Below are 18,816 nucleotides of genomic sequence, written 5' to 3'. Positions count from 1 at the left end.
TTCTGGAATATCTGAAATTTAAAGACATGGGCACTGATTTTACTTTTCCTTGCCAATTCTAATTTATGGATCATAATTAAACTTGTACTTATCAGCCAAGAGTTTCATATATTACTTTATAAATCACTAATTAAAATATTCATATGTGCCGTTACATATCATCCTAATATTACTTATTGAATAGGAGTGATACTGTAGGGATGTCCACATTCTTATTGCTGACTTTCTACACCTGCGATTTATATAGTTTGGTAATTTGTTGTGCCCTCAGTATCTGTGAAATGAATGACTGGAATTATTCCGTAAGCTGCATTAAGAAGTATCCTTTATTTATTGGTGGTAACTAGTTTCAGACATTGTGTCTGTTTTCAAACCATCCTGTAAAAACAACACTAACTAGTTTCAGACATTACATCTGTTTTCAAGCCATCCTGTAAAAACAAAGTTACAGTAGATATTACAGTGATTATAAAAAATGAGACACGAATATAAGCAGTGATTCTTGTTGTATGAAAAATTACATGAAAGGTTTCTTACCATCTTCAGAATTTAAAAAAAAATGCAGTCATATATACATGCTTGGAAATATCCATAACAAACAATCCTGATAGTTCAACATACAGTAAACAAACTACACCAAACAGTGCAGAGAGACCTGATGTTCAAAGGCACTGGCAGTTGCCAGGTAAAAACACCAGAGGCCTCTGGTAACAGTGCACACAAAGGACCAGAATGTTTATTATCCAAAGAAATGTTCTTATATCATAAAGATAACATTACAAATTGCACAGTGACAAATAAAATAAATTAAACCACTATTTAGTCTTAATCGACTCAAGCTCCATTAAGACTATAATGGACCATGTGTAAATATAGTGCCACAAAGGACATAATTCAGAAGTTACATAGCCAGGATACAGTGAAAACTGCCAACGGGTGAAACAACTTCAAATATTACAATATACGATAAAAAGACTGTCACAAAGAAAGCTTTCAGCCCTTAAGGCCTTAGTCAAGAATAGACGACACACACATGCACGACTACAGTCTCATGCAACTGTATCCACACTGCCAATGAAGTTGCCTGAGAGTGCAGTCGTGTGTGTGTGAGTTGCGTTTGTGTGTGTGTGTGTGTGTGTGTGTGTGTGTGTGTGTGTGTGTGTGTGTGAGATCTTATTCTTGACTAAGGCCTTACAGGCTGAAAACTTTATTTGTGACAGTCTTTGTTGTGCCTATCTGCGACTCAACATCTTCGCTATACGGTGAGTGGCAACTTTCCTTTCCATAATATTGTTACATTCCATCCTGGATTTTCCATTGTTTGAATATACAATAAAATTATACAGGTACCTGCATAGCATCCATAAAATACCCTGCAGCTTCAAATATGGTGTAACAGGTAGCTGTTGTGTACACAGTTCCACCGAGTCAGCGCGTACACAACTTTCCCAGTAGAGCGCGCCCCGCTAAGCACAGCGCAGGCGCAGCACTCGTCCATCTCCATACTACGAGATGGAGCTGCCATAGAGACGGACCAAATTCTGCTTCCGCCGATCTGCGTATTAATATGTAACGCAGCCAATGATATTGCTGCTAATTTAGAACCTTTTCTCCTCGCGGATCACACTCGCGCAGTGATACCTGAACGCTCGAGGTATTATAACAAGTGTACAGACCTCCGATTAGTCAGTCTGCATTTGTCTGCACCAGTCTGTACTAGTCTGCATTAGTCTGTACCAGTCTACATTTGTTTGTCTACATTTGTCAAGTATCAGAGATATGTGAGAATAAGATTAACGTACCAAGACCAAAGGAACTTCAGATTGTCAATTGTAAATAGCATCCAGAATCGAGTTTAGTAATGTTATGCTTTTAATTATTTTAATAAATGTGTGTGAAAATTAATCAAGTTCTGTTTAAAGTTGGTCACCGTCAATCTGCTACTCTAAGCGTGCAAGTGGCATTTCTATTGTCTGACCTAATGGCAGAAGATAAACACGCCACAATAAGACCACGAGACTTATTGCTGACACTCACCTACTTCGTTAGAGCGACAAGTCAAATAATCTGATGGTGTGTGTACCGAAGGTCTTACAGTACGCACACCACAGTAGCCATAGTAAAATACTGTAGAAAATGATTTTCATAGTCACAATTTTGAAAATTACAATATAGAATAAAGTAAAATACAAATATCCCCATATCATTAATATAGGACCCATAGTACAGACGTTGCCAAGCTACAGCCCAAGGGCCAGATCCGGCCCATGGCGTCAATTCATCCTGCCCGCAGATGGCACTCGAATTTGCTTGATAAAACATATAGACCACAAAAAGTTTTTGCCCCACTGCTGGTGGTACTAGGAGTATGCGCAATCATTAAACCTTACAGTGGAGCTTCTAGAGCAGAACTCGTGTGGTGAACCACTCACACTCCCTCGAGTATTTTTGGAGGAAAGAAATGGCCACTTGTCACGAGACTTTCATTCCTGCTTCAAGTGAAGACTTCCATCTCTAAATTTCGCCAGTTGCCAGCATCCTGACATGTTGTTGTTGTTGTCTTCAGTCCTGAGGCTGGTTTGATGCAGCTCTCCATGGTACTCTATCCTCTGCAAGCTTCTTCATCTCCCAGTACTTACTGCAACCTACATCCTTCTGAATCAGCTTAGTGTATTCATCTCTTGGTCTCCCTCTACGATTTTTACCCTCCACGGTGCCATCCAATGCTAAATTTGTGATCCCTTGATGCCTCAGAACATGTCCTGCCAACCGATCCCTTCTTCTTGTCAACTTGTGCGACAAACTCCTCTTCTCCCCAATTCTCTTCAATACCTCCTCATTAGTTATGTGATCTACCCATCTAATCTAAAGCATTCTTCTGTAGCACCACATTTCGAAAGCTTCTATTCTCTTCTTGTCAAAACTATTTATTGTCCACGTTTCACTTCCATACGTGGCTACACTCCATACAAATACTTTCAGAAACGACTTCCTGACACTTAAATCTATACTCGATGTTAACAAATTTCTCTTCTTCAAAAATGCTTTCCTTGCCATTGCCAGTCTACATTTTATATCCTCTCTACTTCGACCATCATCAGTAATTTTGCTCCCCAAATAGCAAAACTCCTTTACTACTTTAAGTATCTCATTTCCTAATCTAATTCCCTCAGCATCACCCGACTTAATTCAACTACATTCCATTATCCTTGTTTTGCTTTTGTTGATGTTCATCTTGTATCCTCCTTTCAAGACACTGCCCATTCTGTTCAATTGCTCTTCCAAGTCCTTTCCTGTCTCTGACAGAATTACAATGTCATCGGCGAACCTCAATGTTTTTATTTCTTCTCCATGGACTTTAATACCTACTCCAAATTTTTCTTTTGTTTCCTTTACTGTTTCCTCAATATACAGATTGAATAACATCGGGGGCAGGCTACAACCCTGTCTCACTCCCTTCCCAACCGCTGCTTCCCTTTCATGCCCCTCAACTCTTATAACTGCCATCTGGTTTCTGTACAAATTGTAAATAGCCTTTCACTCCCTGTATTTTACCCCTGCCACCTTTAGAATTTGAAAGAGAGTATTCCAGTCAACGTTGTCAAAAGCTTTCTCTAAGTCTACAAATGCTAGAAATGTAGGTTTGCCTTTCCTTAATCTATTTTCTAAGATAAGTCGTAGGGTCATTATTGCCTCATGTGTTCCAACATTTCTACGGGATCCAAACTGATTTTCCCCGAGCTCGGCTTCTACCAGTTTTTCCATTCGTCTGTAAAGAATTCGTGTTAGTATTTTGCAGCCGTGACTTATTAAACTGATAGTTCGGTAATTTTCACATCTGTCAACATATGCTTTCTTTGGGATTGGAATTACTACACTCTTCTTGAAGTCTGAGGGTATTTCGCCCGTCTCATACATCTTGCTCACCAGATGGTAGAGTTTTGTCATGCCTGGCACTCCCAAGGCTGTCAGTAGTTCTAATGGAATGTTGTCTACTCCCGGGGCCTTGTCTCGACTCAGGTCTTTCAGTGCTCCTGACATACAGACACAGATTTCTTCGTATGCAAGGATCTAAAGATGTGCTCTCGCTTCATGTTGGATACAGACTCTGTTAAACCACCATCACAAACACCTTGTAAGGGCCCTTCATTCAGTGACATACACTCGGTCGCTGTCACTTCCTGGCTTTTCTCGAAGAAATTGATTCTGAATTCTGTGATTTGTCTTACTACACAACAAAAATACAACACATTACCATTCCTAATACTGTTGGCGCTCAAAATAGTTTGTAATCATTTCAGAATGGAGAAACAGATCTGTATGGTTTTCAGGGGAATTGTATACAATTCTTCCTGCAAAAAAGTGGCCAGTTCAGGTAATGGGTAGCAGTCACGCACCTCTTTCTCCAAAGTAGAGCACAAAGTCTCAATAATAATGAAATCTGACGGCTGTCGGGGCCAGGGAAGATGTGACAGTTCATCCTAGTGCTCACAGAACAAGTCGTTACGATGCAACCTGTGAGAACAAGTAGTCCATGTCACCTTGGAACGCAGCTTCACCAATGGGAAACAAATGTTTGTTGCACCACAGGATGGACACGATCAGCCAGAATGGTCACATGCGAGGGGCGTTTGAAAAGTCCGTGCAAAAATAAAAACTACTTTCGTGTTTGGGGTAAACCTTTTTATTTTCCGACAGTCTCCTTTTAGACTTATACACTTCGTCCAACGCTGTTCTAATTTGTTGATCCCTTCCGAATAATAGGAATTGTCTAAGTCTGCAAAATAGCTATTCGTTGCTGCAATCACCTCCTGGTTTGAATAAAATCTTTGTTGTGTCAGCCATTTCTTCAAATTGGGGAACAAATAGTAGTCCGAGGGAGCCAAGTCTGGAGAATAGGGGGCATGTGAAACAGATTGGAATCCTATTCCCATTAATTTTGTGACCATAACTGCTGAGGTGTGTGATGGAAAAGGACTTTTTGCGTTCCAATCGCTGCCGTTTTTCTTGTAGCTCGGTTTTAAAATGGTCCAATAACGATGAATAGTATGCACCTGTAATAGTTTTACCCTTTTCCAGATAGTCGATGAGGATTATCCCTTTCAAATCCCAAAAGACAGTCGCCATAACCTTTCCGGTGGAAGGAATGGTCTTCACCTTTTTTGGTGCAGATTCTCCCTTGGTAACCCATTGTTTAGATTGTTGTTTGGTCTCAGGAGTATAGTAATGTAGCCATGTTTCATCCACAGTGACGAAACGACACTTAAAGTCCTGCAGAGTCTTCCTGAATAGCTGCAAACCATCCTTGCAACACTTCACACGATTCTGTTTTTGGTCAAGTGTGAGCAATCGTGCAACCCATCTTGCGGAAGGCTTTCTCGTGTCCAAATGTGTATGCAAAATATTATGTATCCATTCACTCGAGATGCCCACAGCACTAGCAATCTCGCGCACCTTAACTCTTCTGTCATTCATCACCCTATCATGGATTTTATCAATGATTTCTGGAGTCGTAACCTCCACATGGCGTCCAGAACGTTCAGCATCATGTGTGCCCGTATGGCCACTCCGAAAATTTTGAAACCACTTATAAACTGTTCTAATCGAAGGTGGAGAGTCACCGTAATGTTTATCAAGCTTCTCTTTAGTCTCCTGAGGCGTTTTGCCTTTGACAAAGTAATGTTTAATCACCCCACGAAATTCTTCTTCTTCCATTTTTTGACAATCACTCGACTTCGTTGATTCACACAAATGCCAAACACAAAGAAATAGACCAATATGGCTGAAACTTGGTGTGTGTTGTTTCCAAAGATGCTACCAACTAAACATGACCTCGATACATGCCAGTGGTGCCATCCCTCAGACGCTGCACGGACTTTTCAAACGCCCCTCGTAACCCTTGGCAGTAACGACCTTGCAAAGTAGTACAAAGTAGTACATCAGTACGGCTGCCCAAATTATCATCGAACCTCGGCTATATTTCACTCTAGGGACATAACTCGGCCACAAGATGGAAACAGTGTCAGACAAGACTCATCCGATGAAATGACTTTCTTCCATTGCCCCGTAGTCCAGGTTTCGTGGCTTCGGTGCCATGCTTTCCTGCTACAGTCGTTTGCAACACTGATGAGTGCTTCTGGAATTCCAGCTCACCGCACAGTTCCCACCTTATAGAGCTCCATCCATGTTGTTTTAGTGGTGGTGGTGGTGGTGGTTAGTGTTTAACGTCCCGTCGACAACGAGGTCATTAGAGACGGAGCGCAAGCTCGGGTTAGGGAAGGATGGGGAAGGAAATCGGCCGTGCCCTTTCAAAGGAACCATCTCGGCATTCGCCTGAAACGATTTAGGGAAATCACGGAACACCTAAATCAGGACGGCCGGAGATGGGATTGAACCGTCGTCCTCCCAAATGCGAGTCCAGTATGCTAACCACTGCGCCACCTCGCTCGGTGTTTTAGTGCTAAGAGGGCTTGCAAGAGTGTGACATTCCGTTGTGCAGTGACTTTGGCAACTGTCGTCCTCGTATTTTTCATCACAATCCTCTTCAATGACCCCGTCTGTCACACTCACTCGACACAGATTTTCGTTTGTGTTGTGACGTAGCAGATAATGTTCTCCTGCTTTCCCTGTTTGTGTTACATATATCTTCTATACTGTGCCTTTTGAAAGCTCGAGCACAGAAGCACCCACTGTACGATCACCGACAATCTGCCCACATTAAAATTCACTTAGCTCCAATGCCTCCCACGTGTGATTTGTGGTTAAATACAGCAGAACAATACGCAAGCTTGGCTATCATCTGTATTTATGTTCAAGCATTGCAGTGTTTCCACATTTTTGTCCAACATATGTAGATACAACTGATTCGTATGTCTCGTTTTCATATTTCTTCTGCTCGGTACAATATAGCGACACAAGAAGGGACGTCAAACAGATGTGCAAAACTATAGACCTATATCTCTAACATCGATCAATTGTAGAATTTTGGAACATGTATTATGTTCGAGTATAATGACTTTTCTGGAGACTAGAAATCTACTCTGTAGGAATCAGCACGGGTTTCGAAAAAGATGATCGTGTGAAACCCAGCTCGCACTATTCGTCCACGAGACTCAGAGGGCCATAGACACGGGTTCCCAGGTAGATGCCGTGTTTCTTGACTTCTGCAAGGCGTTTGATACAGTTCCCCACAGTCATTTAATGAACAAAGTAAGAGCATGTGGACTATCAGACCAAGTGTGTGATTGGATTGAAGAGTTCCTAGATAACAGAACGCAGCATGTCATTCTCAGTGGAGAGAAGTCTTCTGAAGTAAGAGTGATTTCAGGTGTGCCGCAGGGGAGTGTTGTAGGACCGTTGCTACTCGCAATATATATAAATGACCTTGTGGATAACATCGGAAGTTCACTGAGGCTTTTTGTGGATGATGCTGTAGTATATCGAGAGGTTGTAACAGTGAAAAATTGTACTGAAATGCAGGAGGATATGCAACGAATTGGCGCACAGTGCAGGGAATGGCAATTAAATCTCAATGTAGACGAGTGAAATGTGCTGTGTGTACATAGAAAGAAAGATCCTTTATCATTTAGGTACAATATAGCAGGTCAGCAACTGGAAGCAGTTAATTCCATAAATTATTGGGGAGTAGGCATTAGGAGTGATTTAAAATGGAATGACCATATAAAGTTAATTGTCAGTAAAACAGATGCCAGACTGAGATTCATTGGAAGAATCCTAAGGAAATGCAGTCCGAAAACAAAGGAAGTAGGTTACAGTACGCTTGTTTGCCCACTGCTCGAATACTGCTCACCTGTGTGGGATCCGTACCAGATAGGGTTGATAGAAGAGATAGAGAAGATCCAACAGAGAGCAGCACGCTTCGTTACAGGATCATTTAGTAATCGCGAAAGTGATGCGGAGATGATAGATAAACTCCAGTGGGAGACTCAGCAAGAGAGATGCTCAGTAGCTCGGTACGGGCTTTTGTTGAAGTTTCGAGAACATACGTTCACCGAGGAGTCAAGCAGTATATTGCTCCCCCCCTATGTATACAGAGTGTTACAAAAAGGTACGGCCAAACTTTCAGGAAACATTCCTCACACACAAAGAAAGAAAATATGTTATGTGGACATGTGTCCGGAAACGCTTACTTTCCATGTTAGAGCTCATTTTATTACTTCTCTTCAAATCACATTAATCATGGAATGGAAACACACAGCAACAGAACGTACCAGCGTGACTTCAAACACCTTGTTACAGGAAATGTTCAAAATGTCCTCCGTTAGCGAGGATACATGCATCCACCCTCCGTCGCACGGAATCCCTAATTCGCTGATGCAGCCCTGGAGAATGGCGTATTGTATCACAGCGGTCCACAATACGAGCACGAAGAGTCTCTACATTTCGTACCGGGGTTGCGTAGACAAGAGCTTTCAAATGCCCCCATAAATGAAAGTCAAGAGTGTTGAGGTCAGGAGAGCGTGGAGGCCACGGAATGCACCGAATCTGTTGTTGAGAAGGGTACGAACACTTCGACTGAAATGTGCAGGAGCTCCATCGTGCACGAACCACATGTTGTGTCGTACTTGTAAAGGCACATGTTCTAGCAGCACAGGTAGAGTATCCCGTGTGAAATCATGGTGGTGAATTGAGGAAGTACAGCACATACAGACGAAACTAAAATGAGCTCTAACATGGAAATTAAGCATTTCCGGACACATTTCCACATAACATCTTTTCTTTATCTGTGTGTGAGAAATGTTTCCTGAAAGTTTGGCCGTATCTTTTTGTAACACCCTGTATATCGTGAAGAGACCATGAGGATAAAGTCAGAGAGATTAGAACCCACAGAGAGGCATACCGACAGTCTTTCTTTCCACGAACAATACGAGACTGGAATAGAAGGGAGAACCGATGGAGGTACTCGAGGTACCCTCTGCCGCACACCGTCAGGTGGCTTGCGGAGTATGGATGTAGATGTAGATATGAAATTTACTTTTATTTGTGTACGTTCTGTGCTCGGCATATTATATTGAAAAGTCTAAGCTCTCCATTCTTAATATGTACTGTGCTTGCTCGGTACATTATGTTGACATACCTAAAATTCCGACAGGCTTTGGTGTGTACTTCTACTACGGCATCAAACATAGCACACTGGAGGAGGAAGAACAACAGAGACTCCGTGAAGAACAAGAGGAGGAGGAGCAGCGCTCCGTGTCCGGCATCCAGGGGGGCATCGGCGGAGGCTCCGACACCGGGGGCGGCATCGAGATGTCCGTGTCGCCCGCCCGGCAGACGCCCCAGGTGCCGGTGCAGACCGCGGGCTCGGCACCAGTAGCGGCGACTGGCAGAGCCTCCGACCTGTTCGTTCCGCCGACCCATTTTCCGACGTGGGACGATTGAGACGGTGGCCGTCGTGGAGGCAGGACCGTAGCAGCTGGGGTTCGGGGCCCTGCTCTGACGTGCCACGGACCGAGCGAGTGGTGAATGGCGAGTGAGGTGACCGGCAGCTGTGGCGGGCGAGACTGTGGGGGCGGTATGACCGGTGCCCGGGTTCCCGGTGCCTGCTCGCGTATGGGGTCAGTGACGAGATGGACTGCGTGGAGTGTGGTGGCCGGGGAGTCTGCAGACGTCAAACGGTGCACGGAACATCCCCGTCTGGTCTGCTGACAAACTGGCTGAAGCAGCCTGGAAAACTGTCTCGTCGTGTGAAGCAGTGATCGGCAGTGAATTTGACTGTCGAACGACTGCAAATTCGCCAGTTACTTAGCTGACATAGAGGCAATATGAACAGCTGTGATGCAGCACAGAGGATCCATTTTCGTGTGTCAGGGGATGGCTCTAGACTCCACTGTCCAGCTCCTTTTCTGAGGAACATCTCGGGTTGTTGTAACTGGAGTATTTCCTAGCATTTACTGCTTGATTTCAGTCATCAAACCTTGCTGTGATGTAAATGTTGAGACCTTACACTCATTCGTAATGAAAGCTACTGACATTCTTGTGCAACTGTGTTTTGTGTAGAGGTGTTCAGTTATGCCCTGATAATTGCAGCAATATTAATTTCCAGAACTTTTTGGTAATTCAGTTGAAAGAGGTAACAGCACCAAAACTGTCCGTGCAAAACACCTCAGAGTGAGGGAATGTGACAGTGTTGATGGTGATCTGACCATCACATTCCCACAGCCTTTCTTGATGAGGTGACACTTCTCCCATTGTCTCTCACTGAAATTAACAATACAAAAACAATAATATATATATCATCTCACCAATGTCTCCTACACAAATATATGTTACACAACACTTGTGCTTCACAATGAAGAAGTGCACAAATAAAGATAACCATCCACTTTAATCAACTAAACCCTCAGGAGTCACCTAATTCCACAGTGTAATGTGACAGTAACAGAGAATCAATACATACACACATTAGCTGCTGAACTTGTAAGATGGTACGTAATTCCCACTACTTGGCCAGTTGTTCACAATGTCATTCTTACATCGTATGAACTATGAAATCCAATTACTGTTGCTGTTGTAGAGGAAACCCCGCCGTGTTTTGGTGGTGCATAATAGTATGCAACTGTGCACTGACTAAGTACTGATAATTCACTCCTACTCATCACACTTAGGCCGTATGTGTAGAATACCAATATACAAGTTGAAACTGTCAGAAGAAGGAAATAAAAAGCTGTTCATAGTACTTTACCTATGAAATACTGGTAAGCTGATGGGTGCAATAGTTCTTTTCAGAAACTAGGTCCTCACCTGCCAAGTCTGAATGGCTGACAATGAATGCAAGTTATCTTATATGCAGGAGTGAGTGTAAGGTAACTGAAGATACCGTGTACGTAGTTGTAATGTGCACAAAATGGTTAATGCAGAAACAAAACCAATTTTTCAGTTTTTCATATAAAAGTATTTGACACACAATACTGGGAAATCAAAGTAGAAAGTATATTTTGATAATGAAGCTAGTTTTGATTTATTTCGGCAGGAATCTATAACATTTAATACATGTCGCTTTTTGAGACAGTAGTGGATCCCTGTATCTTGCTGACGATTATGGCCTGGATTGGCACGCAAACGTCACTGACTGTAAAAAATTAGTATTGACAAGTACTGATGTATAGGTAGTGTTCATCTTGCTATCTTTACATCTGCATCACAGCTGTCCAAATCAAAGTAATACTGCATCTTGATCTATACCAGCACTGAATTTCCTGTACCAGTAGAGCCCTCGTAGGTAATTTGCTGGCCTCATTCAGCAGTAGTACTGGCAAGTGCCAAGGCTTCCATCTTGTAGAGGATGAACAAAGTATACCAACAGAGCACAATGCAGCTTCAAGTTCCCACTTAGCCTTCCATCCTGGAATATAAAATGTGTGGGAAAGCTCACCCCATACTGAGCAGGCACAATATCCAATGCATTGATGAAACCTTGTTTCTTTGAGGACTATGTGAGAGAAGCGAGTATTTTTTCTTGTTTACTAGCTGTAAATCCCTAGTTAAGTTTTCTAGTTTATCCTAGAAGTAAACTTAAAAATGCATGTCTTCTTACTTTTTAACTATCTCTTGATGACTGGAAATGTGTCCTTTTTTTTTTTTAAAGTGATGGAGAATCTTTTTCAATCATGTTAGTCACATTATGAATCATTGGTTGCTGATTAGAGGAAGAAAGTGACTGGTCAGTGTTCATGACACACTGATGTAATTTTTTCTATTCTTTATCAGTGTCTTCTACAACAAAGATTCAACAAAGTGTGAATTCATTGACGATATATTTTTGGTATTAAACTATCTTGTGTGTTATGATAGCTTTAATTCAACTTAAATATTCTATATGTGTTGTCTTCTATTGAACCAGTGATTTTAATAAGTAAACAACACTTCCATTCAGAAACTTTTTGAAGATCTCACTGCAAGAAAATTACAGATTACTAGTTGGTACAGAATACTAAAAAAAGAATAAAAACAGAAAAAGAACATCTCATAAATTTATTGCTGTGAATTTTCCATATCATTGTTCTGTAGAGCAGACATGATAGTTTTTTTGAGAAGAGGTACTTCAAATGGAGAAATATTTTTTATTTATTTAGTAAAGTACTTGCCCTTTAGTTCCTAGTAGTTAAGTGAGTTTAAATCTCATTTGATTAGAAAAAATATTTATTGTAGTGTATTTTGCAAAAGACTGAGGCAAAAACATTGAAAAAAAGAGCTTCTGAAAGAAAAACTCTGATGTTTTGATGTAAATGGAGCTTGTAATTTAAATTTACCTTCCGTAGAATGAAGGAAGCAAGAAACTATATTTTTTTGGAAAAATGGAATGTAGTAAACAAGTTTTCTTGCACTGACCAATTGTTCTGTTCCACAGTGTACTATATCATAGATGTCAAAGAGGAAAAAATATTCTGAGGTTTTTGGGTGATAGTTACAACGAAAATCAAAGCACCACTGAATTTATTTCATAATTTATGTCAGTAGGTTTCCTTATATATCAAGAATGTCATTATTCAAAAACCTTAACTTACAAAGTCCATTTTTCCTAAAAAATACTTGAGGCACACGCCATGTTCCTTTTCTTTTGTTGAACACTTCTTTGCTGATCACACAGAATCCTTTGCAACATTGTACTGAAGCTTAAGTTGTACAAAGATAAGACTCTGCACTTTAAACCAAAATCAGAGGAGCACTTCATAATATAGATGAAACAGAAGTAGCTTCCTTTGCTAAGAAGAAAATCATTTTAAAAGGATCAAATTTAACAGGATTATTACCCTTTTGTAACAGCACTGCACAGTTCTCCCTATATTCTCTAGTTTAGAAAGAAGTGATAAGAATGCAGTTGATTTGCATTTGCTTCTTCTTCTTTTGCTTCAAATCCACTACTCGTACCTCCTCTCACAACAATCCACATCCCCTCCCTTTGCCAAGCCCACACCCAGTCACCCTAAGAAGTACTACCATCATTCCACTTGGAGAGTGAAATACAAATGATTTTTACAAAATTCTAAGTGTGTGATATGTAGAAATATTACCTGTATACATATGCATTAATGGAAAAGAAAATGCAATAACCATAAAAGTATTATTGTTAATGTTATAAATATTATTATTATTATCATCACTACCAAAACTATGAGATTCAGATCTATTGCAATAACAAAAACAGTATATAAAGAGTTTACTTCAGTTGTAAAAAAGAACTTACATTCATGTTATAGTATCGTAAAACTGTAATGCACGTTTTAAGGCAGGTATTTCGCAATGTTCTTTAAAACATTGAATTATTAAGCAAGATGAAGAAATGTTACACTATAAAACCCATCATAAATGTGTAAATATTGTCCAATGGTGGGAATGCATCCTTGTCTTGTTTAACTGAGTATATGAGTAGTGAAGTAATCTGTGAAATTAAAGTTAGAAAATATGCCAACCAATGTTCAGTGCCTGTAATATTTTGAAACAAGAAGTAATATAACTGTAATATATTATTATTTATAGCAGTTATTGCATAAGAAAAGTCATGTACAAACTTGGAAACTGGACTTCCGTCAACAATGAATTCTTTTTTATACTTTCACAATTTAGTACATAAATCTACTGCATATTAGGGTGAAACAGATGGTCCATTCCTAGTATTGCTTGTATTTTTTGCTCTACAAATGCAACTTCAGTTAACGTACTAAGAGAAAGATATCTGTAGAGCAACTTACCAGCTGAAAAACCTGTTGATACAACAGGTTTATTTAGATTTTATGAATGGAATACTACAAACTGCACATGTAGTTTGAGTACATTTTGACAAATATCTTTTAAGTTCATACTCTACAGGAACAAAAAGTAAGAAGATGCTTTATGATTTACAATAACAGTTAAAAATAACTCACTGTAAACAAATGCTAGAACACAAAAAGCAATTAAAAATGTAGTCCAGCAGGCTTTCCAAGTTTGACACAGCACAAAAAAATTGTTAAAATGACAGTACTTCTCTGACAGTACATAAGCAATTTGTATACCTTTGCTTTGCTGTCAAGGAAGTGCGCATGTCACTTAAAAGTAAAACGTATGGCCTACATAATTTTAAAGAAAGAAAGAATTTTCTGATTTTCGGACTATAGCATGGGTTAGAAAACTGATTGAAAAGTATGAGATCATAATAATCTTCTTGCCATTATTTTTCTTGGCTTTTGCATTCTGTGTGTGTGTCAATGTATTTTCAAAAAAATGTACTGAAGCCGCTCGTGAGATGGACAGCAATCTGAGCTACTCAGACGGACAAGCCCACCGCACTGCTCCAGTGTGCAATTTGGATTACAAATTGCCATATCACACTGTGCAGCCTTCCTGTATTGTATTTCTTCCTGCATGAACGTAACTGTTCTCCTGTGTAATTTTAGCCTTCTGCAACTTGCTGTAATGTATACTGACTGACGATTCCAAAGTTCTTCCTGTTACCCCTAGAAGCCTTCCTCTTAAAGTCAAGTAACGGAAAATAGCTTGCATAAGCACAGCATAAAGAGTTCACAGTCTGGAGGGTAAAAGTATCCTTTTTTTTATTGTTAGAGAGCTCTAGACACTGATGGTAACCCATATAAAACATGGTGGCTAAGTTGCTGCCTGTCACCTTAAAATTGTTTTCTTAGTTATTATTAACAGTTATGATCAACTAGACATAATTGCTAAACTTTTCTATGATGTCCTGTCCTGTGTGTGCACCCATTTATTTAAAGATACACAGATATTACTCCAACAAGAAATGTGGCTGTAGCGTATAGTCAAAAAATTTTGTATCATGTTACTAGCTATAGTTTTCATTTACTACTAAAATGGTTTATGCCCTTGGACCACAAATGACCTTGAGCAATTTGCTGATTAAGATGTGTATAATTACTATTTATTCAAAACCTTACTTTTGACACTAAGCTGACTGATCTTGCTTTAAGGATTAGGTAAACACACTGTACCATTTCTATTACTTGCAATTCCTCTTCTCAAATAATTAATGACTTCTGTGAGAGTTTGCTTCCCCTTAAGCAATAGTTTGCATGTACTATCACTTAAATCTGAGTTTATCTTTTTGAAGAGATCTGTCCCATTCCTAATACCAGACAGTTCTAAGAAGTTAATTGTGTATAGAGAGTAGTAATACAAGTATTAATAACCCTACAATATGACTGTTGTACAAAATATGAATAGCTCCTTCAAGAAAAAGACAGATGCAGGAGAATCATGGTATATGGCAGTGATATCAACACTAGTATTGATAAGAATTTGGAAAGCTGTCACATGTCACATTTACTGTATCTATGAACAAGGTGACCATTTGCTTAGGATTAACACAAAAATGCCACTCAAAAACCAAGTATGATTTGGTGTTACATAAGTCATAACAACAATTATTCCCAGTGCTGAAGTCATACCAGATATCATTGACGCAAGGTTTATATTGCACTGCAAACATGTTCATAATTTTTTTTGTTTACACTGTATATAGACTTGAAAATATGCAGTTCAAGATATGTATGTTGCCTTTGTGGAATATTTTGTGTGTCTAAATAATGTTTTTGATGTGTGTGACAGATAATAATAGCTTCATTATCTCCAATGAGAGACATTTAATATCATAGCAATTTACAATCAGATCATGGAGGACAATTGTTAAATTTGGTTCACTGTTATCTTCCTCGATCTCTTAATATTTCTTCACTGCTATAATTCTAGTCTACGTATTACCTCTTCCGATGTTTAGTTTGGCATTATTCATACCCACAGTTTCATTAGGAGAGGAACAACTTTCCCAATGCAGTTAGCTCCCCAAAACATTTTGATTAGTAAGTAACAAATACAATGTTTATATTCCACTAAAGTATATTACACTTTTGAGGAATCTTAGATTTTTTTTGCTTGAAGAGGAGTTTCCTTTTCTTCAGAGAGATTATAATATGAGAAGGCCTATTCATTTACCCAAACACTTCCCTTCAAGAGTTCATATTGGATCATGCCACTGAGCTTAACAGAAAGGAACCAAGATATTCAAATTTTATAGTAAGTGGCATTGGTACAAAATGGGTTACTTTGTACTACATTTATTTTGTTGTATGGGGCACTGAGATTCAAGTTTTAGTATGGTATGCTTAGGTGGGTTTATAAAACTATATGAAAATGGCCTCAGTTCTAGTCCCAATGATTGAACTGCAAATGGATTTCAACTTACAGAAGACATGCCTTGGTTCATGAAGTTTAGCACTTTGATACAAAAAACAATCTCATAAATGTTCTTGTTTCTAACTTTATATATATAAGAAGTTAAACATATGTCATTTCAGTGTTTGTATTATCAATGCAAATTTGTCTACTCAGTAATATTTAATAAAATAATGGACTGGTTGAGTCTATAAATAATAACTTGCCCTCGAATTTTGACAGTCAGCAGAAGAGATGAGTTGCTCCCTTCCTATAACAGCCCTAAAAACACTAATAGTAACATTTAATTTAACTAATTTATAACTATCCTTCCAGGACTATTTGACTTGCCTAAAATGTTCACCACACTCTTTCTTTAGCCAATTTCTGTCAATATACTGCTAAATCGTTTTATACTTCACTAATCATAATTTTTTGTTGTTGATATTTTCACCTAACATGTGTACTCTGAAGTAGTTGTGCTAGAAATACGTGTATTAATAAATTATTGTGCTGTAATAGGCATTTGTCTAGAAAGCAAGTACACAGGATGAAGAATTCTCTCGACAGATTTTGTTTGGAAGCATCTAATGATGAAATCTATATCTGTTTTCAAACTGAATCTATCTAATGCATTGTGTTCTCAAAGAACAGATATTTTTGAATCTGTGTAAGTTGTATCTGTTCTCATATTTCTCCTTGGAAGGACAATAGACTGATGAGCTGATTCATGAACAGCCACAGAGACATGTACCTCATATACTGATGGTACATGGTCAGTGCATGATTAAATCATCCTACGGTGCACGCCCATTCTCTTTACAACATTGCTTTTTCTAAAGATTCTGAAATCATAGAAAAATGATGGGCTTATAGAACTGCAAACTGACTGGTCTTTTAGACATATTTGGAAATGAATTACATGATTGAGCTGCTTTTGTAATGATGCCATCAGTACTTGATGTTATAAATTCGATGCAACATGGACACACATACTTTGCGTACCATTCGTGTTTAAAATCTCACGCATTATCTATCTTAGAATGACAAATTCATGTTTAAACAATGTGATAGGTAGAGAGATGCTAATGAATTCAGATCCAGCTTTGTCTCCCAGAACATATCCTTTGAAATGGAACATTGTAGCATTAACTTTCTAACTGCAAAATGAAGAAGAGTCCTCAATAAATTGAGAGGACTTTAATGGTTCACTTGTTGCAGCTCAAAACTTATTACACATAGTTTAGCATCCCACAGAAACTGCCCTTCATGAATCGCACATAATGGAAGTAAAAGGGCATTAGATGAAGACACATTTGTTTGGTTTCAAGCATCCTACATCATAAATGAAATGTGTCTACAGAACAGAGAAGCATGATTCGACAAATTGTATTCCTGAGAGAGTCACTTTGTTTCAAATGAATAACAGCACACACATAACAACATGATCTATAGTAAGAGCATAAAAGCAGGCTGTACACACATGCTACTAGTGTTTCAAAATACCTGCTACATAAATGTGTAGCTTTCTTCTTATCTAGGAACATAACAGCATAAAATGTTGAGCAATTGTTATTTCAGTTTTCCAGTTATCACATGACTGTGCATATTGAACAACACATTATGGCAAATTACTGTATTGCCATTTTCAGAGGGTGTTAGAGGTAATGAAAATACAGATGCAAGCTCCACACACTTCTAGAAATAATATAATGGATTCAAGGGCATAAAAAGCAGAAAGTAAATTTTCAGTGTACAATGTGCAAAACAAAAAGCTATGAAGCTACGAAACAACAGCTATTGCTACGTTTTAAGGGATAATAAGTTGTAACAAGTTTCTCTGCCTTTTTTTTACAAATAATTCCATCCTCTTAATCTCTATATGCTGAATTTTCATCCTCTCTAACTTCCGCATAGAAAACATTCTAGTTTTAACTTAAAAATATTATTTGAAAATGGTTTTATGAATTTCAATGCTTGATTTTGACTTAGTTTTTTTCCTTTCAACTGAGGAGCAATGTAACACAACTTAAACTAGAAAAAGGTACATAAATTTCAGAAAATTGTAGTTTTGCAAGAATGACTGGTCCTATCACAGTTAGTTCTCACCAAGTATGTAAATACTTGTATTACAGTCAAATAACATTTTTAGTTCTTTGAAGGCTTTCAGAAAATGTTGCATAGAAGTTCCAAATACATGTGACTTTGATTATCATCACTTGAGCATGACGAAAGGTTAATCTTGTGAACAAAACAAAGAAAGGAATGATTTTGATGTCAAAAGTATAATGTAGCCATATGTAATAATGTTAAATAGATTTGTTTCCATTGAAACATTACTTGTAATGATGCACTTTTAATGTCTGTGATAATAATTGTTTCATCCATGCTGTAAATAAACATAATTATACTGTTACTACCATGGTGCAGCACCATTGCTTTCTATTATTACCTTTTCTTGTACTTTAACGCATCATCTAGTGATTGGACATCTAAAATTAAACAGAAAATGTTTAATAACATACACCGGTTAATTCCAGCCTATGGTTTTTTACAAATACTTTTAAATATTGACATGCAGTCTTACATTCTTATTATGTTGTGAAATTTTAAAAATATAATTTTACTTCTTTG

At 38.7% G+C, this 18,816-nt stretch overlaps 1 protein-coding gene across 1 annotated transcript in view; it reads left to right on the top strand.

Moving 5' to 3' along the window:
- LOC124553832 (probable cationic amino acid transporter) overlaps positions 1–11,592 on the top strand; it is a 673,643-nt gene extending 662,051 nt beyond the window's left edge. Inside the window, exon 16 of the mRNA XM_047127822.1 lies at positions 9,113–11,592. Within this exon, the coding sequence (XP_046983778.1) occupies positions 9,113–9,402 (290 nt within the window). The 3' untranslated portion in view covers positions 9,403–11,592. The remainder of the gene's footprint in view (positions 1–9,112) is intronic.
- Positions 11,593–18,816: the final 7,224 nt, after the last annotated feature.

This window comes from Schistocerca americana, chromosome 11 (genome assembly GCF_021461395.2).
Source record: "Schistocerca americana isolate TAMUIC-IGC-003095 chromosome 11, iqSchAmer2.1, whole genome shotgun sequence".
Lineage (NCBI taxonomy): Eukaryota > Metazoa > Arthropoda > Insecta > Orthoptera > Acrididae > Schistocerca > Schistocerca americana.
The sequence above is the reverse complement of the archived record's forward strand: the minus strand, read 5'-3'. Positions and strand labels throughout refer to the sequence as shown.